Below are 26,076 nucleotides of genomic sequence, written 5' to 3' on the forward strand. Positions count from 1 at the left end.
GGGAGACACCAGCAGCCTCTGGAGGACTAAAATGTCAGAGCATTACAAGTAAGCCACAGACCTTGTGGTGATACACAGATTAATAGAATTGGGTTTATTTAAATATGTAGAGCTAGCCAGTAAGAATCCTGAGCCATGGGCCAAACAGTTTGCAATTAATATTAAGCCTAGAAGTGGTTATTTGGGAACTGGTGGGCAGAAGAGAAACCTCTAGTTACAGGGACCCATATATAAGGATGATGGCAATATTGTGATCAGTGGTTCTCAAGAACCTAGGTCTAGAATTCCACTGTAACAGAGGCCCAGGATTCACCAGTCTAGCATTCATGAAAACTGTATAGACATAACTATTAGGAATAGTAAAAGTCAATTCTATGGAATATAGATGATTAAAGTTATCATATACATATATGTGTGTGTGTGTGTTTATAAATTTGAAGTATTATGTATATGATACATATTTAATGAAAATGCCTCCTATCCTTCGCTTTCCTATTTCTATTAACCTCATCACTCACAAATGCTGAAAAACTGGTCTCTGTGGTTCACATCTGAGGACACTGAATCTGTGGCTGCTGCCCCCCAGTCATGGGGTCTATGTCCCAGCTGCAGTCATGGGGTCTGTGTTTCACCTGCAGTCATGGGGTCTATGCTCCAGCTGCAGTCATGGTGTCTATATTCCAGCTGCTCCCTTAGACAGCAGAGTAGGAGATGCTGATGATCTATGACACTGTGCTGCTCTCTTCCCCAGAACCACGCTTTTGTACCAACTGTGCTTGATGGGGTGCTGCTGCCAAAGGCACCTGAAGAGATCCTGGCTGAGAAGAATTTCAACACTGTGCCCTACATCGTGGGAATCAACAAGCAAGAGTTTGGCTGGCTTCTACCAACAGTGAGCATAAACAGACCCTGTAGGCAGATGCTTCTCCACCCATCCACTATCATGTCTCCACTATGTCCTGTGAATTCTGTCTTTAAGCCCTGCATTATGTAGCAGGCTGCTGTTCCCATTGCTATATAAATTCATCCTTGGAAACATTTTCTGGCATGGCCAAACTGAGACGCCCAGGCTTGCAAACTCTGTACCGATTACTCCTTATATTTTCTTAATGAATTCTGAAATTCTCAGCTTGGCTGGGCGTCTGTTGGCATAACTGTTGTGTAGCATGAATAACCAATGTCAACCAGAAAGTGAGGAAGGATCTGAGAGTTCAGGAGCGTCGGACTGTGGCACAGATGCCTCTATCTTGTGCTTGGACTCTCGGGTCCTGTAGATCTCCATAGGATCTTGCAGTGGCTTATTGCCACTATTCAGAGAAAATTGATTCTCAGTTAATATTTATTTTGAAAAGGGAAAAGGAGACTTTTCTCTTTAAAGGTTATAACACTCACTAACAATAAAGAGTATGTTTTATTCAGTAATAGGATAGCAGAGACAGAATAATAAAACATGAACTCAACTCCTGACCCCAAGGCTGGTGATTTTTCCAGCTGTTGAGAATACTGCAAGGTACTGTGGTATGATAGTGGTGAGTCCACATGTCAATACCTCAAGGATAAGGATACTCCTCTTGATGACAGGAAGCAGAGGTCCAGAGTGAAGTAAAAGCCTTAATGGAGTCATATTCCTGTCTTTCCCAGGAACTGAAGGAGAGACCAACAGGTAGCTTCCTCAATATTTATACAAAATTTTTGATAACATTTTAAAATTTACCTTTAAGTTCTTGAGTTAAAAGTTTTGTTTTGATCTTATACATTTCAAAAACAAAAGAAATAATTGATTAATTGGTTGAATGACTGATGAGGATTTTGCATATAAACAGCTCCAAGAAAAGGTTCAGTTCAAGAGCCAGACTTCTCATTAGTATTTTGTTGTTGCTTTGCTGGAGGAAAGAGTAATTTCATGTGAAAGCATTGGACTTTCTCAGGTAGGCATTTTGTGGGCTTGTGTTTAAGATGTGCCTTGCACTGCCAGAGTCAAGTGCCAAAGTTTGAACAGGATCAGTCCAATCTGAGAGTCATGCAACTCTCTTCCTCTGCAGATAGATTTTAGAGTTCAGCAAGAGCACAGACAGAGCTGTTGATTCAGACACTGAGTCTTGGGGACAGGGAGGACAGGGGCCTGTGTAAATCCACTTGCTTCATTGATTTCTTTTTCTCAAACTTATGGGAGAACCACACCCACTGATGAAAAGCTAGAGCCTTCAGGCCACAGCAGGTAGGATGGTTTTCCTGGTTGTCTCTTTCTGTTCATTCCTAAGAACTCACAAATGCTTAACCATTTCCTTTTAAACAGATGATGGGATTTCTACAAACTGATGTAAAGTGGGACAAGAAGATGGCCATAGCTCTCCTGCAGAAGTTCGCTCCCTATTTCGTAAGCACCTAGGGATTTGTGGCTATTGACTGAGAAATGCAGATGTTTTGAGGGATTGGCCCAAATTATGGATCAATCCAATGTCTCCCTCTGCACTACCCCAGGAAGGGTTTGCACAGCTCATGAGAAAATCAGATTCAATGCAGCCTCATTTGGCTGGAGAGGCTGGTGATCACCTTTGTCATCCATTTCAGGGCATGAATGAGGATGCAGTTCCAGTTGCAATTGAGAAGTATGTAAGAGGTAGCAATGAGCCACTCAAAATCAGAGATGGAGTCCTAGATATCCTTGGGGATTTAACATTTGGTATCCCATCAGTGATTGTGTCCCGTGGCCACAGAGGTGAGTCCCAGAAGTTGGATGGGAAGAGAGACAAAGATTCTTTCACTTTGTTCCTAACCTGCACACTTCCTAGGATAGACAGAAGTGGGAACTTCTCATGGTCAATGTGCAAAGTTTTATTCAGCAAAGGTTCTGTGATGGGGAATGTACTATGTATGTTTATCTTATTGATTGTTAAATAAAATAATGTTTGGCCAATGAGACAGCAAGTTAGACGGGACTAGGAGTCAAAGAGGATTCTGGGAAATGTAGTAGAGAAGTGGTGATCCAGGCAGGAAGTGACATAACAAGGAGACTCATATTTAAAGAAGGAGAAACAGGAAGCATCTATCTTTTCCCCTCCACTCCTGCTCCAGCGGCACAATGTGATCCTCCGGCAATATGGCATCCGATAAGGTAAGTCTTATAAAATATATAGGTTTATGATAGTTAAGACTGAGCTAACAGATGAGAATCCTAGTCATTGGCCAAGCAGCATTGTACCTAATACAAGTTTCTGTGTATTCATTTGGGCCCTAACTCAGGAGGGCAGCTGGTGAAAAGCTCACACATGGCAGTGGGGCTCAGTCAGCTTTTGGCAGAAAGATTTATCCTAACAGTTCTGTTCAGCTTTAAGTAACAGACTTTGAGGAAGAGGTGCAAATGCAAGTAGTTAATTTGGTAGTTAATACCAGGAGACAACACCAGGGATGTGAGGGCTGACACAGGGAAGAGATGAAGGCCAATCAATAATGCATGGCCAGGCACATGCCCACCATGGACAGCAGGAACTGTGGAATCTTTGGGGAAGGATCATATGTCAGGTCTCAGGATTATTCCATCAGAACAGAAAGGGGGCATTTACCCACAAATACTCATTGGTTAGTTGAACAGTTTGTGCTTTGGTCTATTGATAGAGTAGTTTATAGTGACCAGAGTAAACCATGAAGCAAAGAGTCACCAAGGATGCAGGTAGAACTCAGGCTTCCCTGCCCTGACAAGAAATACCAGTAAGACTCAATTGCACCTACTGATACATGGAATAAAGGCAAATGTCATATTCTTATCTTGTTTCTAAAATAGTTGCTACACAGTGGAGCAGTGAGGTAGCATGAGTTAAGTATAGGGTCAGCAGGTTTACTCAACCCAGGAGGCCAGGAAGAGGGCTTGATAGTAGGTATGCAGCATGCAACAACTCTGTTGTCATTGTGACAAAATATCAGACATTAACACAGCAAGAGAGGGGATAATTCAAAGTTCAGGAAAAACAATAGTGCCATTTCAGACCCCTCATAGAGGGAAGGGTATGTGGCTGCCTTAGTATTCTTCACTCATGATTATTTAAAAACTGTATTTTTAAAGTCTGTTAGTGTTTCACAAGAGGGAGGGCCACAGTTTGTGGCATCCTATAGTTGTGAAGTTTTATATTGTGTGTCTCTTCCTTTTGGGAAAAACCTACCTAGTAAAAGCCACTGCATGCACAGACTGTCCAATGAGTGGGTTTATTCTCCACAGCCTTGGTGTGGTACAGACTCCAGCCATTACCATTCTCCTGTGTTACTTTGACATAGGAATTTTGTACATTTTGGCTGCAGTATTGGTGGTAGAATATACTTTTGATGATCATCTCTATTTCTGTATTTATTTACTTATTACTAGACCTCAACCACAGTCTTCTACCCCTCCACTCTCCGTACATAGTCATGCACTTTGTATTAATATATTAGAAATCTACAGATCTGTTTTGTACTTTTTATACTGTTGGATACTTACAATCAAAACTTTTACTCTAGGGTATTGAATAAATTTAGTCTTATTAGGAAAAAAACAGTAAAAGAGGGAAGAATTGCTTGTATTGTTTAATTGTGTGGTGAGCAACTCCACTGCTATATCCCTGAGGTGAGGCTGAACATCACTCTGGGGGAGAAAACTAGGTCACCTCATGGCACACACAGAGCAAAGAGGAAGAGAGATTCAGGAAGTGGTCAGCAAAGACTGAGAATCCCAAGGACCCACCCTCAGCAATCAGTTTCCTGCAGGGTGATTCCCCTAAAGTCCCATCTCCTTTCAAAATAGCACTATCATCTGGAAAACTAGACTTAACTGTATGTGGGGATGTTTATACAAAGCATAACATTCTATTCCCATGTGACAAATGCTCATAATATAAATTATTTTACAGTGTAAAAGACATTTATCTCATCTGTAAGAATTCCTATGACTGGCATTTTTTTTTTGAAACTTCAAATCTTTTTTTAAAAAATTTATATAAATAACATTTTTTCATTTATTTTACATACCAGCTAAAGTTCCCCTCCATCCTCTCCTCCCAGTCCCCACAACCCCACCCCAACACCCCTTCCCATCTACCCCCATCCCCTTCCATGCCTCCTCCTCCATGTCCTGGACTTGAGCAAAGCATGGCACATCAAGTTGAGGCAGGATGGAGCTCTTTTCCCTATATGAAAGCTGGGCGAGGTAATCCAGCATGGAGAACAGGGTCCCAAAAGTCAGCTGAGTGTCAGGGACATATCTTGATCTCAATGTGAGGAACCTTACAAAGAGACCAAGCAACACAACTGTCACACACATGCAGAATGCCTAGGTTGGTCCCATGGAGGCTCCCTAAATGTTGGTCCAGAATCTATGATCTCCCACGAGCTCAGGTCATTGTGGATTCCCTGTCATGACCCATTGGCTCATACAATCACTCCTCCCTTTCTTCAGCAAGAGCTCCCAGAGGAGCTCAATCCAGTGTTTGGCTATGGATCTCTACTGCTTCCATCAGTTACTAGATAGAGTATATCTGATGACAATTAGGGTAGTTCAAGCACTCTCTCCACTATTGCCAGGAGTCTTAGCTTGCGTTATCCTTGTGGATTCTTGGGGGTTTCCCATTCCTGGCACTGTAACTTGTATTTAGTAACTTGTATCTTCTGGGGGACATATTGTTCACACATGGAGTGTTTAACTCCTTTTTCAAATATATTAGATTTTCAAATTAGTTTAAAAACCAGTGAGTTTCTTACGGGTTTTTTCATACATCTTTAATTTTGATTAGCCAGCTCTCACCCACTTCTCCCTTTCCCATCTCCTCTTTCTCTCATCTCTGCTTAAACTTCAACCCTCAGCATTCACTCCCTTTTTTCATGTACTGTGTTCTAGTATCTCCTAACTCCTTAACACATTTTCTCCTTAACCTCCCTGTGCCTTTTAAAGTTTCCTGACTTGTATAGATCCCCCAACAGGCAAAAATCTTAGAAATTGGAATCTAGGATCCACATATAAGAGAGAACACAACATTTGTCTGTCCAAAACCAAGTTATTTCACTTCGTATAATGTTTTCCAGTTCCATTCATTTTCCTACAAATTTCATAATTTTATTTTCTTTATAGTTTAATAAAAGCCCATTGTGTGTATTACATTTTCATTATTCATTCTTAAGTTGATGGATGTCGAGGCTGATTCCATTTCTAGTGATTTAGAATAAAGCAGCATTGAACAGGTATTGCAAATAACTCTGGAGGAGAACCAATTTGCACTCCCAGCAACAATAAGTGTTACCTTTCCCTATATTTCCACCCGCATTGATATTTGTTTTTTGAGGGTGTTGTCTGTTTTCTTTTTTGATGATAATGGTTCTGACTGTGGCAAGAGGGAATCTAAAAATAACTTGAATTTAAGTTTGATTTTCCTGATGCTAAGAATGTTGACCATTATAGAAAATGCTTTTAGTCATTTGTATTTCTCATTTTGAGATCTCTCTGTCATTTCCATGGCCTATATTTTATTACATTGTTGGTTTTTTTTTTTTGATGTTTAGTTTCTTGCAACTTTGTACAGTCTAGGTACTAATCTTCTATCAGATATAAATGGCAGAGTTTCCTTCATCATATAGGCTTTTGAAACTCAGTTGACTGAGTTCCCTTTGCCATACAAAATCTCTTTTTTTAATTTATTAAGTCCCATTTGTTGATAACTAGGCTTATTCTCTCAATCCTATTCGGAAAGAAAGTCCTGTGCATATATCTTGACACCTACTCCCTACCTTTTCCTCTAGCAGTTTCACAGTTTCAAATCTTATGTTGAAGTCCTCCACCCATTGGGAGTTGGTTTTGTACAAGTTGAGAAGTAAGGATTGAGTTTCATTTGTCAAATAGACATATTTGTCTTTCTTAGCATAAAGATGCTGTCTTTTGCCTAATGTGTATTTTTGGTTTTTTGTAACCAAGTGGTTGTAGTCATGTGGTATTGTATCTGGGTCCTCTGCTCTACCCTATTCATCTTTATGTCTTTTTCTGTGCCAATACCATGCTGTTTTTAATCCTACGGCTCTGAAGAATAATTTGAAATCAGATATGGTGATACCTCAGGAGCAGTATTCCTACTTGTCAGTACTGCTTTGGCTACATTCAGTACTTCAGTACAAACATTGCTTTTTCTGTTTATGTGAATAATATCACTTGGATTTTGAATGGGATTGCTCTAGCAGGCTCCATGGGGTGCTATGTTCAGGAGGGGTGATTAGGGAGCCATTGTCTCTGTAACCTCAATGTTCTGTGGTTCTGGCAAATAGGGGAGGGAAGGTTGTAAGTCTTTTCCTGTCACTTCTCTCTGAACCCCGAACTCTACCAATGTCTCTTCTGGTACAGCAGGAAGCAAAAGCAAGCAATCTTTTGTAAATTTTTATATTTTCATAAATTTCTCTCCTTTCTCTGTGTCTCTTTATCTCTGTCTCTCTCTCCCTCTCTCTGTTAATGTATCTCTCTCTCTCTCTCTCTCTCTCTCTCTCTCTCTCTCTCTCTCTCTCTCTCTCTCTCTGTGTGTGTGTGTGTGTGTGTGTGTGTGTGTGTGTGTGTGTAGGGGGTTGAACTTAGGTCTGCCAGTATGGTAGGCCAGCACTCTATTGGTAAGTTATTTCCCAAATCTTTGTAAGTTATTTCTGATCTTTTCTTTATTGCCACACTTCCCTGACTTTTGGCTTCGTTTGTTCTTCTAGTTTCTTTTAGTATAAACTTCCACTGTTTCTTTGAACTCTTTGTATGTTTTATCTGTAGGTGTTTGTTACTTTTAGCTTTTCTCTTACAGCTGCTTTAGTTTCAGCTATGACTTTTCATTATGTGTTCCAATTATATTTGCGTTACTGTAATTTTCAATCTAAAATTTCTCCTACTGTTGCTTTTGTTTTTTGTTTTTTGTTTTTTTTTTTTTAGTGAAGATGGAGGTTTCTGTCCTGCCTGGTCCCACAGCCACTTTGCCCCAAATAAAAATGTTGGCTGATGGCTAGGGCTTCTTATTGGCTAGCTCTGACTCAGTTATTAACCCATTTCTACTAAACTATTATTTTCACGTGGTCTTGGCTTACCAGAGAATGCCCGGACCTGTTAATCATTTGGCAGCTACATGGTATCTCCTCAAGGCCTCCCTCTGTCTTCCTTCCCCAGCCTTCTTCTGGTCTGGTCACCCTGTCTATGCTTCCTGCCTGGATATTGGACGAACAGTGTTTTATTCATCAACCAATAAGAGAACCATATATACTAAAGGACATCCCCCATCACTCTAGTCTCTTCAGAAAAAAAAATACTTGCTATAATTTTATTGCTGTTAACTGATGAGGAATTTTTCTTATGCCTTCACATGAAACGTATTTCTGAAGAATGTTCTATGGAACTTTAAAAATAATGAGGATTCTGCTATTAGTTGACACATTCTTTTCATTTTGGTTGGAATATTTTTATGTTTTATCCCAGAACTATTTCCATATGGATTTTCTATGTAAATGATGTGACCAGTTTTAAAATCTCTTCCTGGTAATCTTTATATTCCCTAAGATCATTTGATGCATGTCCTATAAATATTAGATGCTCTGATATTGGATATATATATATATATATATATATATATATATATCCAATTGTTACTCTCTCTTGATGAATTGACCAATGAATTCAACACACAATATCTTTATTTTTCTACTTTTACAGTTTTGACTTGAAGTTTATCATCTCATATAACCATAGTTATGTCTCTTTTCTGTTAGTTTCTATGTGTGTATAATATCTCTTCCTGTTCCTTCACCTTCAGAAGATATAAGGCTTTAAAAGGGATAAAAATCTCTGCCTTTCTTAGGAGAGTATGATCTATTTATATTGGAGGAAATTATTGCTATGCAAAAACTCCGTATTGCTATTTTCTTAGGATTTGTTTCTCAAATACTCATTTTTATCTACCTATCTGGCTGCCTTCCCTTTTGGCTCAATGATTCTCCATAGTAGAATAACTTGAGTCTTTTTGCTTTTATTTTGTGCCTCTTCTATATTGAAAATAGATTCTTCTCTCATATATTATATCCTGGCCACAATTTCCCTTCCCTCTAGCCTCTCAAATCGTCTCATACCTTCCCTCTCCCTCAGATATACTCCCCCTCCAGCTCCCTTCAGAAAAGAGCAGGCCTCTGGGACACAACAACCAAATGGGACAAAACAAGATACAATAAGACAAGACAAAAGTCCTCATACCTAGGCTAGACAAAGCAACCCAATGGGAGGAAAAGAGACCCAAGAGCAGGCAAAAGAGTCAGAGACATACTTGCTCCCACTGTTAGAACTCCCACAAAACACTGAACTAGCCTGTTATCATTAACATATATTTACCAGGTTCAATGCATACATTCATTGTAATTGCATTAATGTAAGACTCAAACACCACTTTTATTTATTAGCTATGTACATATAAGCAAATCTAGGATCTTTTCTGAAGCTGGTTTTCTGAAGTGCTTATTACCCAGGACTTTCCTTCAAAGGCAGGAGGAGCCTTGAAACTTTTTTTTTTAAACATCATTTTCTTTCTTTTTTAAAAAGATTTATTTATTATGTATACAGTGCTCTGCCTGCATGTATGTCTGTACACCAGAAGAGGGCATTAGATCTCATTATAGATGGTTGTAAACTCCCATGAGGTTCCTGGGAATTGAACTCAGGATCTCTGAAAGAGCAGTCAGGGCTCTTAACCGCTGAGCCATCTCTCCAGCCCAGGAATCTTGATTCTCTCTGGCTATTTGTCACTTAACATGAGTTGATTATGAATTCATGTCTTCACAGATACTGGAGCTCCTACCTACATGTATGAATTTCAGTACCATCCAAGTTTCTCATCACACATGAGACCCAAAAATGTAGTTGGAGACCATGGGGATGAAGTCTACTCTGTCTTCGGTGCCCCCATTTTAAGAGGTAATGACTCATGGCTAGTATGAGGGTAGAATTACTTGCGCCAGCCTCAAGTCTTGGTGTGGCAGGCTTAAGCAAGTTTCTCCAGTCTTGATCTTAATTTCTTAATTCAAAAAAATGGGGATGAGGAACACATGAATATGATCAGCCTTTCTCCTGATCTAACATACATTAAGGAGGATATATCAAAGTGCCCCCAGTACAACTGCTCTCACATTCCTGATCATCGACAATAGAAAGAGATATTGTATGTCATACATAGTAATCCAGTTGATGACAAGAATGCCACTTCTTGATTTTATACTCAAAATAGCATATCAAATCATGACTGACTGGAGGTAAGGTCAGAATTGGTGTTAACTGTGAATCAGATTCACAAATATTGGTATTTCCATTAATCTGTTTAGATATTTAAAATACTTGTGTTTTTATCAATACTATAGTTGATACAATATCAAGCTATTACACAGTTAATGTTTGAGAAAAACCTTCCTAAAATTTTGACTTTCAAAAATCACATATAGCTCCTAACCCACCTCATAGATGTTCATGACACATTGGTGTCTCTGTGAAGCTACTGGTTAAGAAAGTCTCTAGTACATTTGCATATTTATATTTTTCAACCCTCATGAGTTTACAAGACTAAGGAAAGATCAAGAGTTAACAATATTAGGAAACCCTAGGGTGTGATCTTTCCAAACAGAGTGAGGAAGAACAAACAGATGGTCATGGAAAATAAGGGCAGTTAGTATTAGATGTTAGTATTATAAGTCCTACATCATTTATACTCAATCTGAAAGTGCACACAAGTTAACCAGGATTTTGTAGACTTTGACTAAGTAGGAATGGAGTAAGATCCAAAGTTGTGCCTTTTAAAACAATACCCTGAGTTCTGTTGCTGCTGGGCCCAAGAGCTGTGCTTTTATAATGGTGACATATTTTAAACCTTTCTCTCCTTTCTTTATTCCCCACAGATGGAGCCTCTGAAGAGGAGACCAACCTCAGCAAGATGATGATGAAATTCTGGGCCAACTTTGCTCGGAATGGGTGAGACTGGTGGTAAAGATGGGACTGAGGTGGTGGGCAAGATGAGACCTTTCGGTACTCAGAGGGACAGTTTCTAAAGTTTAGTGATAAAATCAAATCCAGTCACTCCAAACCTTTGCTCTTATATTGCTTCTCCCCATCTCGTGTGGTGGTTGGGAACAGAAAATCCAGGAATCACTGTATATATCTCATAAAAAGAATGCAGGGAATCACAGAGTTGCTTTGAGGAATTCTGCTTGATTCTGTTCCAGGAACCCTAACGGTGAAGGACTGCCCCACTGGCCAGAGTATGACCAGAAGGAAGGCTACCTGCAGATCGGTGCCACCACTCAGCAAGCCCAGAGACTGAAAGGGGAGGAAGTGGCTTTCTGGACTGAGATCCTGGCTAAGAAACAACCCAAGCCAGAGCACAATGAGCTGTGAATGCAAGGTTCTGCCAACCTCAGAGCAGAGAAGCCAAGATATGGTTCTTTCACTAAAGGTGTTTATAAATTTTAATGGATCATGGAAGACCCTGGACAATTTTGTCAGAGAGATGAGCAGAGGCCAGATGGGAAATGTTTGTACTTGTGGCCTCAATTTTGAGAATAAATGTTCTTTTTAAGGTCAAAAAGTATCTGTGTTTTGGACTGACTATAAAGTTATATACCCCTGAGGGGAGGGAGAGAGCAGGGAAAGGGAGGGAAGGAGGGAGAGAGAAATCATAAACATGTTTCACAAGAGGTACCATAAAGGATAGTTACTTTGAAAGCAAAGAGAAAAGAAACGTAGAGAAAACAGGCTGTGAATTTAGAATTGCTTTACACCTCTAGCTGGGAGATGTCATCCAACATGGAGGATGATGATACAACAATTTACTAAAGTTCTAGATGTCAAGTGTGAGCTAATATCACAGTTTGAATGACCTAGGAACTGCACATTGAAGGAGGATTTTATACCAGCTACAGACTTTTCTATATATACAGCCAGGTGCTCGTGGGGTAAAAATCAGAGATATGTTAAACACCTTAGAAGTCATCTCCAGCCATGTAGGCACGAGGTCCTGCTCAGACACATACTCTAATGAATGAAATCCTTCAACCACTGGAGAAAGCTCAACAAGCATCATTTCCTCCAAGGTAAAGACCTACTGCAGCTTAAGACATAGACAAAAACTATTTGTATTGAAAAGTGGTAACAATTGACCTGTTAGTAATCATTTCTGTTAGTGACAAGGAATTCCTATGTTCAATAATCAGAGACATGGTGTTCCCCTGAACTTAAGGCTGAAACCAGATTGTAGAACACACTCCTGCAGAACACCTTTGAGTCACAAGATGCAATGATTCAAGTAGGAGAGATCAAGGAGGACAGGAACACAGGGCATGTCTAAAATGAGGGTTGAAGAAAACAGTAAAAAAGGAGTCTGTGAATAAAGGTAACCATAACTAAGAATTAGGCAAAGGTCATTTAGAAATCTACTAATCTAAACTTAAAACTTATAATCATAAAACAGAATTTGAATAGAAGTGACTTGCATGAATGAAGAATGCCAATCCCAGAATCCATAATAAAAATTCTTTTTCAGGTATGGGGTAGTTCTCTATGATTTGCTTGTTGGGACAGTTCTGGATACTTCTTAACCAATAGAGACTACTGATATTTCTTAGGGATGCCTGCAATAGTGAACTATTAAGAGCCTATTTGTGAAGATACCACATACCTTGGTTGTAGGACAGAGATAAATGAAACAAATTCAACTGGAAACTTCTGTACTGCTTAACCTTCATAGTGCCAAAACAGTGCTATGAGGGTAACTTGGGAAAAACAACTCATGAATGGAAACATCTATGTGTGGTCATTGCATGCTGCAATACTGATCCTCCAGGAAAGATGTGTCCACTAACGCAAAAGTGAAACAGAAGTAGCCACCACCCTCTGTTTATATCTGAGGCTTGCTCCATAAGAGAGATTTCATGCCTGGTACTGTATACCTGATTACAAACCTATGGCTGGGAAGTTGCTGGCCCAAACAGGGGCACTTATTCCTGTTGTTTTGCTAAATAGAGACAACATCAAACTGCCTTCTTACTATTAATGTTGAAAACCAAAGAGAAATCTTACTTCCAGCCCCAATCAAAAAATCTTATTTTTGTAAAGAATGGTGTTGAATGTAGAGACTTGTGACTGTTCAAGATTCAGAGAATAATTGACTGGTAAGAGTTACCTCCTAAGCAGGACTCCCTCCATCACCAGAGGAGGTGGAAAGAATATAAGACCAGATAACGGGGAGTCGGATTGTGAAGTACTGTCTTCTGATCATGACATAGCTATTGCAGTCATAAACTCAATGCAGCAATTGTTTCCAGCACTGAGCCTGTTCAGATACTGGGTTTGTTAACATTTATTCATGTGTGAGGCTATTCACAGATCTTCTAAAGAAAGCATAAACATTGCAGAAGATGCCTTTAAACCTTATCAGTTCTGCTTCTGTTAAGATGCTTCCCCAAGAGGCACTCTCCTTGGAGACAATAAGACTACAAGACAACCTGCAGACGGCTTTACAGACCACAGTCATTTAAATCCAACAGCACTGTGCAAGTTAAAGTAACTAGTGGCGAAATTCTACAGATGCTGTGGGAATCTTCAGGATACTTGCTCAGCTGGTTCAACTAGCCTAAAACAACTGAGTCCTCTGATCGTACATTGCCTGGTTTCTCACAAGCTTGGTTTCCTGTAACAATACTAGATTAACTGAACACCTTCAGATTCCTCAAGCAAAAACAGGAAGAATGGGTTTAATAAAATCAAAAGTACCTCTATTTTTATTCCTCGGTGCTGCGCAGTTTAGAATTTCCTATATAATATAAAGGACAATATAGCATGTATATAAAATTGTGTCAACCCACCCATGCCAGTGAGGCTAAGTCTCCATGGATTGAAGCAAATGTCATAGATCTGAGTGGAGTGATCAGCGGGCTCAAGGCTTTTCAGCTCAAGAACAGTGTTGTTCTGTCTAAAGCCTTTTCTGTGCCAAGATGATCATCTTATTTTTACTTTAAATTCAGTTCATATTCTCCATTTCATGTGTTCATTTGGACCTAGTGAACCATGCTTGCATCTCTGGACCAAGCAGAGCTTCCCCATTTCTTGACTTTATTTGAATTTATTTACTGAACAAACAAAATGATCATATAACAGTAATAACAAAAAAATCATCACTTTGCTTTGTTGTTTTTTGGGTATTTTGGGGTTTTTTTGTTTGTTTGTTTTTTGAGACAGGATTTCTCTGTTGTTGGCATACGTGTAGTAAATACTGGTGAAGGTGGAGACTCTCCACATTTAGGACTTTGAATTTCTATTTCTAGTTTGATAAATGTTACTTCTCCTATCCTTTCTGATCTAAGAAACTTTGCTCAGAATGGAGATGTAGAAGTCATCCTTGCTAGCTGCATTTTTTTCCACTATGCAGCTGTGTCCTCCTGGCACCTGAGACTGGGGTTTCCTCTTCCGCACGCCAGGTCCAATGATGCTTGGCCTTCTCAGTGATGAAGGATCTGGGATGCTGCTTATAATGGACATGAAATTATGAGCACTATCTTCCTGGGTAACCATCTTTGGCCAGTTGTGTGTCCTCAATGTGTCTCATTTCCTCATCTGTGTGCAGCCACAGTAGATGTCTGGAGCTGATGTGGGTGGAAACTGCCTTGTATCTAAGATACATATCTTTCTCTTCCAAGCTCTCTCACACTAACAAGGACAATGATGTCTAGTCTCAGTTACTAGAGTGAGAAACTGATCCTAGAGTGGTTAAGACGTAATTTCAAGCCAGGCGTTGGTGGCACACACCTTTAATCCCAGCACTCGGAAAGCAGAGGCAGGGGGATCTTTGTGAGTTCGAGGCCAGCCTGGTATCCAGAGCAAGTGCTAGGATAGGCTCCAAAGCTACACAGAGAAGCCCTGTCTCGAAAAAGAAAGAAAAAAAAGACGTAATTTCAATAAACTTAAGCTGTAAAAACACAGAAAACCTAATAACCCATGTGATTATTTACTTAAGGAGAAACTGGACTCTGAGGGGTAAAGCTGGGGCATGCAGCCAGTATACAGGGCAATAGCCTGAGTCTTTTGATCTTTGAACTTGTGCTTTTTGATTTGGGCTAGTCATGGCAGTCAGTGTGCCACTCTTTTATCCATAACACCTGTGATAAGACCTTCTGACCTATGATAAAGGTGTGAGGGGAGGAGCCTGAGGCAATCTCAGTTGCACCTTTCCTCTGTCAATATTGTTTTTTATTTTATTGGAGGCCATTTCCATCAGTAACTGCCTTTGGCACTTATTTATGATGCAATGAACCAGCATTTCCTACATAAATGATGAGCCCAAGATACAGCAAGCTTCTATTTGTTAGCCAGAGGTCGGGAAGGGGCTGCTAGGAAAGAAGCAAACCTTGGAATATACCACCTTGAGTGTAGAAGTCTGTCTGTCTCCCAGGAGTACCATGGCTTGGAGTCAAGGTGTACAGAGGGATATTTTGAACTTTGGACTGACATGGTCACTACGCATGATTTCTAACATTAGACAAAGAGGTGAGGACAAATGTTCATTCACTCAACCACTGATTTCTTCATGTGTCTATTGTGAATTCAGTGTTCCCAGACACAGCCAGACTTGAGAATCACAGGAAGCAAAAAGAGAAAAGATTCACACATGACCCTGACTCAAAGACATTGCCATCTTGTCTTCAGAAAATCATCATTACCTCTTCAGGGTGCTTAGTAGCCTCTGAATTGAGTTGTCACTCTGAGGTGACCTTTACTCAGTCCCTGCATGAAGGCAGTAAGGAATCCAAGAGGCAGGGAAAACAGGGGCTCTATCCTGGAAATTCTCCAGCTCTGGACATAGGTCTTAGAGCCACAGATCCAGGCTTAAATCCTGGGCCTACATTTGAGAAAATGGCAGACTGAGGACATTTCTTTCTTTTTAGCCTCTGTTGCCTCAAATGGGGATCATCACACGTAAATGCTCAGCGACTGTCAAGATACATCTCAGTTTTCTGGAGCAAGCAGCATGCCTACTGTCCCTGGCTCAGCACACAAAGCAACACACATGCATTATTCGGATTTTCAGGATGCTCTGAATCCTCTTTCAACAGTCTGTGCATTGTCCTATGCCTTCAGGTTTGGGACAGGTAAACCAGATGGCCTGAGTCAAGCCTTGCCTTTGCTTACTAGCAGTGGGGTCTTGTCAGACTTCAGTAGGGAATTATCATTCCCTAACCCACAGAGAGTTATTCCTAGTACTTGGATAATTATTGGTTGATAGTAACTCCTATGATTTCATTTTATTAACAAGATTCTGACCATGTTATTTTACACCCTCTTATTCTTCCCTGATTCATGTCTTCTTCAATTAAAAAACCCACAAACTATGAATTATTATATTCCTTGCATCTTCAAGTCTTATCAGGCACACATTAGGTTCTGAGATAATGTTGGGGAAATGATGAAGGCTTCTGGAGAACGTGGATGTGAGCTGAGCTTAGCAGTGGGGGATTTAATGTGCATAAAAGGCACATTAGGAAGCAGCAATCTGAGGGCAGTGCATGTCTTTTTGACTAACCACTCATACAGAGAGAATTTTAATTCTCCTCTACATAGATACCTGAGATGAGATGGAACTAATGGGAATGCAGGCCTGCCCATAGCCTAAGCACAAGTCGATTGGAGAAAATGTGATATCATTCACTTTTGTTGTTCTCAATTTGAAGAGGCTTGGAAGGATGAAGAAGTGAGAACAGCAGATGCACTGAGTTACATTACACCCTGAGTTATGAGAGTTGGAAAGGAGACAGAACACTTGCTGAAGCCTTGCTTGGAACTACTGTGTGGTTGGTGATATCTTCTTTGTGTCATAAGTGTCCAAACCAAATAACATCAGTATTTTACCCAACTGTGCTACCTATGTCCTATATGATTATGTTGTCCTTGTTCAGGTAATGGTGTGGATCCATGGAGGTTGATAGGTATGGCGGATTGCCCCTTTCTGCTCTTAAATAACCCACAGTATGCATATTCTAATGAATCTTCCCATGGAACATGTTATATGAGTCTCCAGACACTCTGCACACATCTTAGGAGATGAGAGACTGGTCACCTTCTGTGTACATTGTATCTAACTGTCACCCTCATCTGTAAGTAGGGAAAATGAGGCACAAAGAGACTGAATGATATAGTCTTTGACATGATATAGTAAGTGGTGGATGTGAGATCTGAAACCAGTGAAACCCTAGTTTTTAGTCATTAATCTCCACTTCAAACCCTTCTTAAAGGCGTTTAACATTGAGACACAGATTTTGTCACTGTCCCAATGTGAAGTGGTTCCACTCTGGGACACAACTGTAGGGGACAGTAAGCCATGCCTTTAGAGGCTGGCTACAGGTGTGCCTGTCAGGGCATGGTCAAGGTGAGGTCAGGATGATGCGGAATAGGTTCTTAAGAGGCAGCGGCGAGCACATGGAAGGCCCTTCTCTCTGGCCTCGATGCTCGGCTGCTCTGGGCAGGCTCTGGCTTGCATTTGGCTGGTATTTATCTGAATAAAAATATCTTGACCATGTGGACTCTGGATCATCTTCATTCACGTTATACACAACCTCTACACTCTTTGGTCTAGAGTACTGTTAATGTCCTTCTAATGTTTTTTTATTAATGAAGGGAAGAAAGAACATGTGCCTAATGTAGGGAGGGCAGGAACTTTGCCTGTGATCTCTTACAGAGAGTGGCTGCTCTTACTGGCTGTAAAAATGCCACATCAGCCATCATGGTTCACATCCTCATACATAAGACAGAGGATGAGCTCTAGGAGGTCTCACTGAGAATGGCAGGTGTGCCCATCCTCGTGATGACCACCAGGTATACTTGCCTCAAGACTCCATTAATTCAGACACTCTCTAGTACCAAACTACCCATAACCATTTTTCCCATCCAAGGAACCATGTCAGCATTCTAATCTAAATTGAGATGTTCATGTTTTTAGTATTAAACACACATGTAAAAAGTATTATTACAAATTGGCATCTATCACCCTATCCATCCATCTATTATCTTTCAACAATTTAGTAGAAATAGATGAATAACTTTTAATTCACCTAATTTCAATCTGTCTAACATCCATGAATTATCTGACCAACCAGTATCTACTTTCTTTCAGCCAATCCATGGTTCATCCTTCACCTACCTGCTAGTTTCGTCTCTATCATTGCCATTGTGTGCTGATAGTTTTGCCATCTTGATACAAACTAGAGTCACCTGTGAAGAGGGAACAATGACTGAGGAATTGTTCAATCAGATTGGACTATAGGTATGCTTGTGGGCATTTTCTTAATGGCCACTTGATGTAGGATGTCTTTGTCCACTGTGGGTGGTGCCATCTCTAGGCATGTGGACCTGAGCTATATAAGAAAAGTAGCTGAGACCTACTGCAGCCTTGATGAGCAGGCAGCATCATCTACTCCACACCACACCACTATCCCCCCAACTGGAGCTACAAGCCGCACCTATACCTGGAGGAAGAGGTGAGTGTCTGAGATCCTGACTGGACAGCCCTGCTCTCTAGACCCTAGCACCGTGGAGCACATCTTGTGCCCCACCCCCACCTAATGCAGCCCCACTGACCAGGCAGTAGCATCCCCCATCTCCCCTACCTTCCCCCACTGTATCAGGGACCACCAGAGCCACAGGCCCCATTTGCAATGATTGGAGGAAGAAATGGATACATGGCTGTGTAAGAATACCCTCAACAGCAGGGCCTTTAATCCCAGCACTCAGGAGGCAAAGGCAGTCAGATCGCTACGAGTTCAAGACCAGCCTGGTCTATAAGAGCTAGTTCCAGGACAGCCTCCAAAGCCACAGGGAAACTGTCTCAAAAAAAAAAAAGAGAGAGAGAGAGAATGTTCTCAACAACATAAAGAGCAATTTGGTAGCACCAGAAAATAATGGTTCTTCAACAACAAGACCTGAAATTCCCACACATATGAAGCAGAAGAAAATAACTTTATTAAGATGATAAAGGCCCTTAAAGAGGAAATGAAAATTCCCTTAAAAATAAAAATTGGAAGAAATCAATAAATCCCTTAAAGAAATCCAAGAAAAAAACAATCAAACAAGTGAAGGAAACAGTTTCAAAAGTTGGAAATTTAAATAGAAACAATAAATAAAACACAAACTGAGATAATTCTGAAAAAATAAAATCTGGGTAAACAAGCAGGAACTACAGATCAAGCATAACCAACAGAATGCAAGCAATGGAAGACAGATTCTCAGGCACTGAAGATATGGTAGGGGAAATAGGCTCATTGGTCAAAGAAAATATTAAATCCACTAAATTCTTAACACGAAACATCTAGGAAATCTGGGATACCACAGAAACACAAAACCTAAGAATAATAGGGATAGAAGAAAAAGAATTCCATCTCAAAGGCACAGAAAATATATTCAATAAAATAATAGAAGAAAAATTTCCAAACCTGAGGAAGGATATGCCTATGAAAATACAAGAAGCTTACAGAACACCAAATAGACTGGATAAAAAAGTCTCCTTACCATATAATAATCAAAACACTAACTATACACAACAAAGAAGGAATATTGAGAGCTGTAAAGGAAAAAGGCCAAGTAACATATAAAGGGAGGCCTATCAGAATTACACCCAAATACGCAATGAAAATTCTCCTATCAGAAGGACTTGGATATATGTTCTGTAGACACTAAAATACCACAGATGCCAGCCCAGACTACTATACCAAGCAAAGCTTTCAATCACCATAGATGAGGAAAACAGGCCATTCCAAAACCAAATTTAAACAATCTCTATCCACAAATTCAGCCACACAGAAATAACTAGAAGGAAAACTCCAACCCAAGGAAGTTGGCTGCACCCATAAAAAACACAGGTAACATATAACCGCACACCAGCAAACCCCCCAAAAGAGAAATATACAAACACTACCACCAACAACAACAAAATAAAATATAACAGGAATTAACAATAACTGGTCATTAATATCTCTTACTATCAAAAAGACATGGTTATCAGACTAGATATGAAAACAGGACCGATATTTGTGGCATACAAGAAAGACACATCAACCTCAAAGACAGACTTTATCACCTAGTAAAAGGTTGGCAAGAGATTTTTCAACTGAATGGGCATAAGAAACAAGCAGGTACAGCTACCCTAATATTTAACAAAATATACTCCAAACTAGAATTAATCAAAAGAGACAGAGAATGACATTTCATATTTATCACAGGGAAAATCCATAAAGATGAATTCTCAGTTCTAAACATCTATGCCCCAAATACAAGGGCACTCACATTTGTAAAAGAAACATTGCTAAACTTAAATCACATATCAAACCCTGCACACTAAGAGTGGGAGATTTCAACACCCCACTATCATCACTGGACAGGTCTTTCGGACAGAAATTTAATAGAGAAATAAAGGAACTAACAGATGCTATGCCTTAAATGGACTTAACAGACATCTATAAAACGTTCCACCAAAACACACACACAAAAAATGTACCTTCTTCTTAGCACCTCATGGAACCTTCTCTAAATTGACCACATAGTAACAAAGCAAACCTCAGCACATACAAAAAATGGAATAACCTCTGTATCTTGTCAGATCACCATGGTTTAAAGTTAGAATGAAGCAACAACACTAATTGCTGAAAGCCTAGAAACTCATGGAAATTGAACAAAGCTCAACCAAATCATTATGGGGTCAAGGATGAAATACAGAAATTAAAGACTCCCTAAAATTCAAGAAAAATGAAAGTACCACATACCCAAGCTTATGAGACACTGTTCTAAGAGGAAACTTCATAATAGTAAGTGCCTACATAAAGTATATGGAGAGATATCATATTAGGGACTTAACAGCACACCTGAAAGCTCTAGGAACTAAAAGAAGCAAACTCACCCAGGAAGAGTAATTGAGGACTGACATCAATAAAATAGAAACAAGGAGAACAATACAAAGAGTCAATGAAACAAAGAGTTGGTTCTTTGAGAAAATCAACAAGAAAAAATCTTATCCAAACTAACCAAATGGCAGAGAAAGAATATCCAAATTAACAAACTCAGAAATGAAAATGGAAGCATAACAACCAATACTGAGAAAATCCAGAGAAATCCATGTCATACTTTGAAAACTTGCACTCCAAAAATTTGAAAATTTAAAAGAAATGGCCAGTTACCATATACCAAAATTAAATCAAGACCAGATAAACAATTTAAATATACCTATAATTCCCAAGGAAGTAAAACACACACACTTTCTCTCTCCCTCTCTCAAAAATCCTAGGGCCAGAAGTTTCAGTGCAGAATTCTACCAGAAGAGCTAATACTAATACTCTTCAAGAAATAGAAGGAACATTGCCAAACTCTTTTTACAAGGCTACATTTACCCTGATAGCAGACCACACAAAGAAGCAAATAAGCAAGAGAATTACAGACCAATCTCCTTCATGAACACTGATGCAAAAATATTGGCAAACCAGTTCCAAAAACAGATGAAAAAATCATCCACCATGATCAAGTAAGCTTCATACCTAAGATGCAGGAATGGTTGAAAATCCGGCAATATAATCCACCATATAAATAAACTGAAAGAAAAAAAAACATAATTGTCTCATTAGATACTGAAAAAAGCATTGACAAAATCCAACACCCCTTCATGATAAAGGTCTTAGAGAGATCAGGGATACAAAGAATATACCTAAACATAAAAAAGGCAATATACAGCAAGCCAACATCAATTTTGCCAGCATCTGCAAGACAATGGATGTTCAGGTTCCTAAAAAAAAAAAATGGAGCAGAGGTGTGGACCTTGAGAAAATTTCTAATTGATAATTTTTGGTCCTTGACAATTCCCCTCTTTCAAATTAATAAAAAGAAACCCGTGCTTCTGCAACAGGACAGGTGACTGTGCCTGGATTAGGTGGTCCTCTTTAACCTACCAAAGGTGCCCATCATAGAGTCACACATTCTGCCATGTGTGTTCTCTCTTAGGATCCCTGGAGGCAAGAGATACTTTTCTCGTCTCTGGCTCAAACCAGTCTCTGTAACAAAGAAAGTTAATGAGGTGGGGCATGGTCCAACTCCATATGATTATGAACCTGGAAGCTCAACAGGAAGCAACATCTATACCCTCATGGCTGCAAATGACCTCCTGCAAAAAAGAAGCAGGAATGAACAGAGTTAAAATGCCCCTTTAAAACCAGTGTGGAAATTTCTCCAGTGCCTCTGGTAAAGATAAGACCCAAGTTTGCCCTCCTAAACACACTTTTACCCTAAGGCTTCTAAGTTAAATTTCTGTTAGAATGAACTCTGACTCCTTGTTTCCATAAATATTTGCATAGCACAGACAGCAAGGTTACAGACATTAACAATTTCAGTATGAACATACATTAGGGTGAGTTACAATGCAATCAAAGGACAATAAAATGTTCTAATGATCTGTGGAGTGTGAACAATTCCACACTTTTAAACATTTTTCCCTATTTTCCTGTCTGGAGTTCAATGCCTTGTGAGCTTTCTTTTTCTTGTTTAAAGTCCAATGTTCTGTTGTCTGTAAAATTCCAAAATCAGGTTTGCAATATCACAGTCTTTGAATGTTAACTGCCAAACCTTTAGTCCATGTCTCGTCCAAGCATTGAAAAGGGGCTTCTGTCACTCACCATGGTTTATACCAGTGTCTAATTACTCTAAATTGGTCCTTATCCCCCAATGGGAAAAACTGGCAAAACAGTTTTGTGCCTCAAGTTGTGGCAGAAGGCGAGCTATTTATCATCTGGTTCTTTGTTAGCTCAGGAATGAAAACTCACAGGTCTGTGATGGGAGAAGTGATTCTGTGCATGTGTTTGTCTTATTGGATGACAAATAAAGTACTGTTTGGCCAATAGGAAAGCAAGATAGGTGGAACTAGGAGTCAAGGAGGATTCTGGGAAATGTAGTAAAAAGAAGTCTTGCTATCCAGGCAGGAAGTGACGTAGCAGGGAGACTCATATATAAGCAAGGGCAAGCAGGAAGTCATTCCTTTTCTCTCTCTTCCTCCTGGTCTCTGCTCTGGAGTCACCATGTGATCCACCAGCAAGAGAGGGTGCCAGCAGGATGCGTCCTCAATAAGATAAGTGATAAGATAAGTCTTATAAAATATATAGATTTATGATATTTAAGACTGAGATAGCAGATAAGAAATCCTAGTCATTGGCCAAGCAGCATTTGTACCTAATATAAGTCTCTGTGTGTTACTTAGGACCTTAATGTGGCATGGGGCAGAACTTGGGTGGCCTGGCAGAAAGCACCCATGTGGCTCCAGGGCTCTGGCAGCTTGGTGGAAAGACTCATTGTACAGGTCTGGGAAGTTCATGTAGCTAGCCTGTTGAGAAACTGGAACTCTGGAACTGGGTGTCCCCTTTCCTCCTCTAGCTGTAGGTTCAGATGTCATCAACGATTAGGAATACCAGTGGGTTTCACTCAAACTGGCTTGGGCAGTCTCCCGAGGTCTCAGGTCCAATTTTTCTCCTCTCCACTCATCTCACCAACTGTTCTGGCAGTTAACAAGCCTTGTTCTCCTGAGAGAAATCACAAACATGCCCTAGACCCCAGATTATTACGGGGTCTGGTTCCCGCCATTGTCTGATGCATGGGTCTCTCCATTTGACCTGAGTGAAATTCGCTCGAGTTCTGTCACGCCAGAATCTGTCTGCGGCAGATTGTTCACTGACATCCACATTTAAAAAATTTAAAATGAAGAGTGCATGATTTAATGCATCATGTGGGGGTTTGGGGATACAGCTTCCCCCTTTTCATCTTAGCTGAGTTTTTAAAAGCCATGAACATGCTCCATAATTCCTTGTCCTTGGGAATTATAAGGGTTATCTGTTTTGTGATCAATCTTCCATTGAGCACAAAATTGTTAGAATGCTTTGCTAGTATATCCAGATCCATTGTCTGTTTTTATTACTTTTGGAACTCCCATGTAAGCAAAACTTTTTCAACAGTAACTTATAACTTGTTTGGTGGCTTCTCCAGTTTTTGGAGTGGCCATCAAGAAACCTGAATATGTGTCAGTTGCCACATGTATGTATTTTAACTTGCCAAACTCTGCAATATGAGTAACATCCATTTGCCATAGATAATTGGGCAGCAGACCTCGAGGGTTCACTCCTAAATTACCACAAGTAGATACTGTGGGCACACTTCCGCACTGTTTGACGATTTGTTGAGCAGTTTCTCTGGTTAAGCCAAATTGTTTTCTTGAACTTCTGCTATTCTGATGATGAAAGTTATGAGACTGCCACACTCTCTCTACCTGGGACAGAGCGACTAGTTTTGTAAACTTACCTGCAGATTCGTTCCCTTCAGCCAGTGGGCCAGGAAGGTTCCAGTAGGTTCCTACATGACCCATGAAACACGGCAGTTTTCTTAGGTAAATTGCATTTTTAATTTGCCCAAATAATATTCTAACCTGATCATTACTGGTTCCTATACGCAGAACTGTCTCTATATCTGAAGAGCCTTAAATACATAGTGACTATCAGTATACAAATTAAATGAATCATTTACTAGGAGCTGAAAGACCATTATAACAGTTGGTAATTCAACTATTTGAGCTGAAGCCAGAGCCATCTGCTCCATGTATTCCTTTCCATCAATAACATAAGCTGTGCTCCCATTAGAGGAGCCATCAGTAAAAACTAATATAGCATTTTTTACAGGACTGCTTTTTTACAATTTGGGGGAATATTAAAGTATGCATTAGCATAAATTGCAACAGCCTTTGAGCTGGAAACTGATTATCAATTCTTCCTGTAAATTGAGCAAAGGCAATTGCCAATGAATCACTGTTCTGAAACAACCAATCAACCTGTTGCTTGGTATAAGGGACATGTATCATACTTGGTTCTCTGCCAAAATACCTCCTAGATTCCACATGGCATTTCTGCAGCACGCAGGCTACTGCTTCAAAATAAGGGTTTAATACTTTGGCTGGTGAGATAGGTAGGTGCAACCACAGCAACAGTCCCCCCTGCCCCAGAACAGAAGTCAGACTATGCTTTGTGGGGAGCACATAAGCTTCCCATGGTTTTTCATAGTCAATATAACATATCTGTAGATGCTGAATAGCATCCTCTAATTGTAGAAGGACCTGTCTACCTTCTTCTGTTAACTGTCTAGGTGAATGGGGATCACTATCTCCCTTTAAAATATCATTCAGAGGTTTCAAATCACCAGTAGGTGCTCTTAGAAAAGGATGTAACCATTGAATATTCCTATCATTCAAAGACCACAAGCTATCTTTTCTAATTTCTAATTTTTTTAGGTCTAATCTCTTTAGGATATAACACATGACCCAAATACTGAAAAGGTGGCTGTCTCTGTACCTTTTCTGGAGCAATGGTTAAACCTGCTCTTCCAAAACTCTGCTGTAGCTGTCCATATGTTGCAAGCAAAACCTCTTCATATTTATGGGCAAGCAAGATATCATCCATATAATGAACAATATAGACCTGCAGAAATTTGTCCCTAATCACTTGTATAGCCTGAGACACAAACTTCTGACATAAAGTTGTACTATTGGCCATGCCCTGGGGCAAAACCTTCCAATGGTACCTCCTCATGGGCTCCTTAAAATTAACCAAAGGAATGCTAAATGCAAACCTATGACTGTCCTGAGGAGCCAGGGGAATAGTATAAAAACAATCTTTCAAGTCCACAATAACCTTATAAGTACCTTTTGGCACAGCTGCAGGAATGGGTAAACCTGGCTGCAATGTTCCCATTCAACTGCATGGTTTCGTTAACTTTTCTCAAATCTTGTATCATCCTCCATTTCCCTGATTTCTTTCTAATCATAAAAATAGGAGAATTCCATGGGGAGTTAGAAGACTCAATATGACCATTGTCCAGCTGTTCCTGCATTAACTGCTGAGCAGCCTGTATGTTTTTTTCTGATAGAGGCCACTGATGCACCCATATTGATTCATCACTTTTCCTTGTGATGGGATCTGCATGGAGTGCCGGCTTCTCAGTGACCTCCGCTAAAAATACCCTCA

General features: G+C 40.0%; 1 protein-coding gene across 1 annotated transcript in view; it reads left to right on the plus strand.

The window, feature by feature from the left end:
- Positions 1 to 11,582, plus strand: part of LOC100769145 (carboxylesterase 1F) — a 31,003-nt gene extending 19,421 nt beyond the window's left edge. The window contains exons 9-14 of the mRNA XM_027405611.2: positions 752 to 892; positions 2,297 to 2,377; positions 2,572 to 2,719; positions 9,800 to 9,931; positions 10,903 to 10,975; positions 11,227 to 11,582. Coding sequence (XP_027261412.1) covers positions 752 to 892; positions 2,297 to 2,377; positions 2,572 to 2,719; positions 9,800 to 9,931; positions 10,903 to 10,975; positions 11,227 to 11,398 — 747 coding nt within the window. The 3' untranslated portion in view covers positions 11,399 to 11,582. The remainder of the gene's footprint in view (positions 1 to 751; positions 893 to 2,296; positions 2,378 to 2,571; positions 2,720 to 9,799; positions 9,932 to 10,902; positions 10,976 to 11,226) is intronic.
- The last annotated feature ends 14,494 nt before the right edge of the window (positions 11,583 to 26,076 follow it).

This window comes from Cricetulus griseus, chromosome 3, assembly GCF_003668045.3.
Source record: "Cricetulus griseus strain 17A/GY chromosome 3, alternate assembly CriGri-PICRH-1.0, whole genome shotgun sequence".
Lineage (NCBI taxonomy): Eukaryota > Metazoa > Chordata > Mammalia > Rodentia > Cricetidae > Cricetulus > Cricetulus griseus.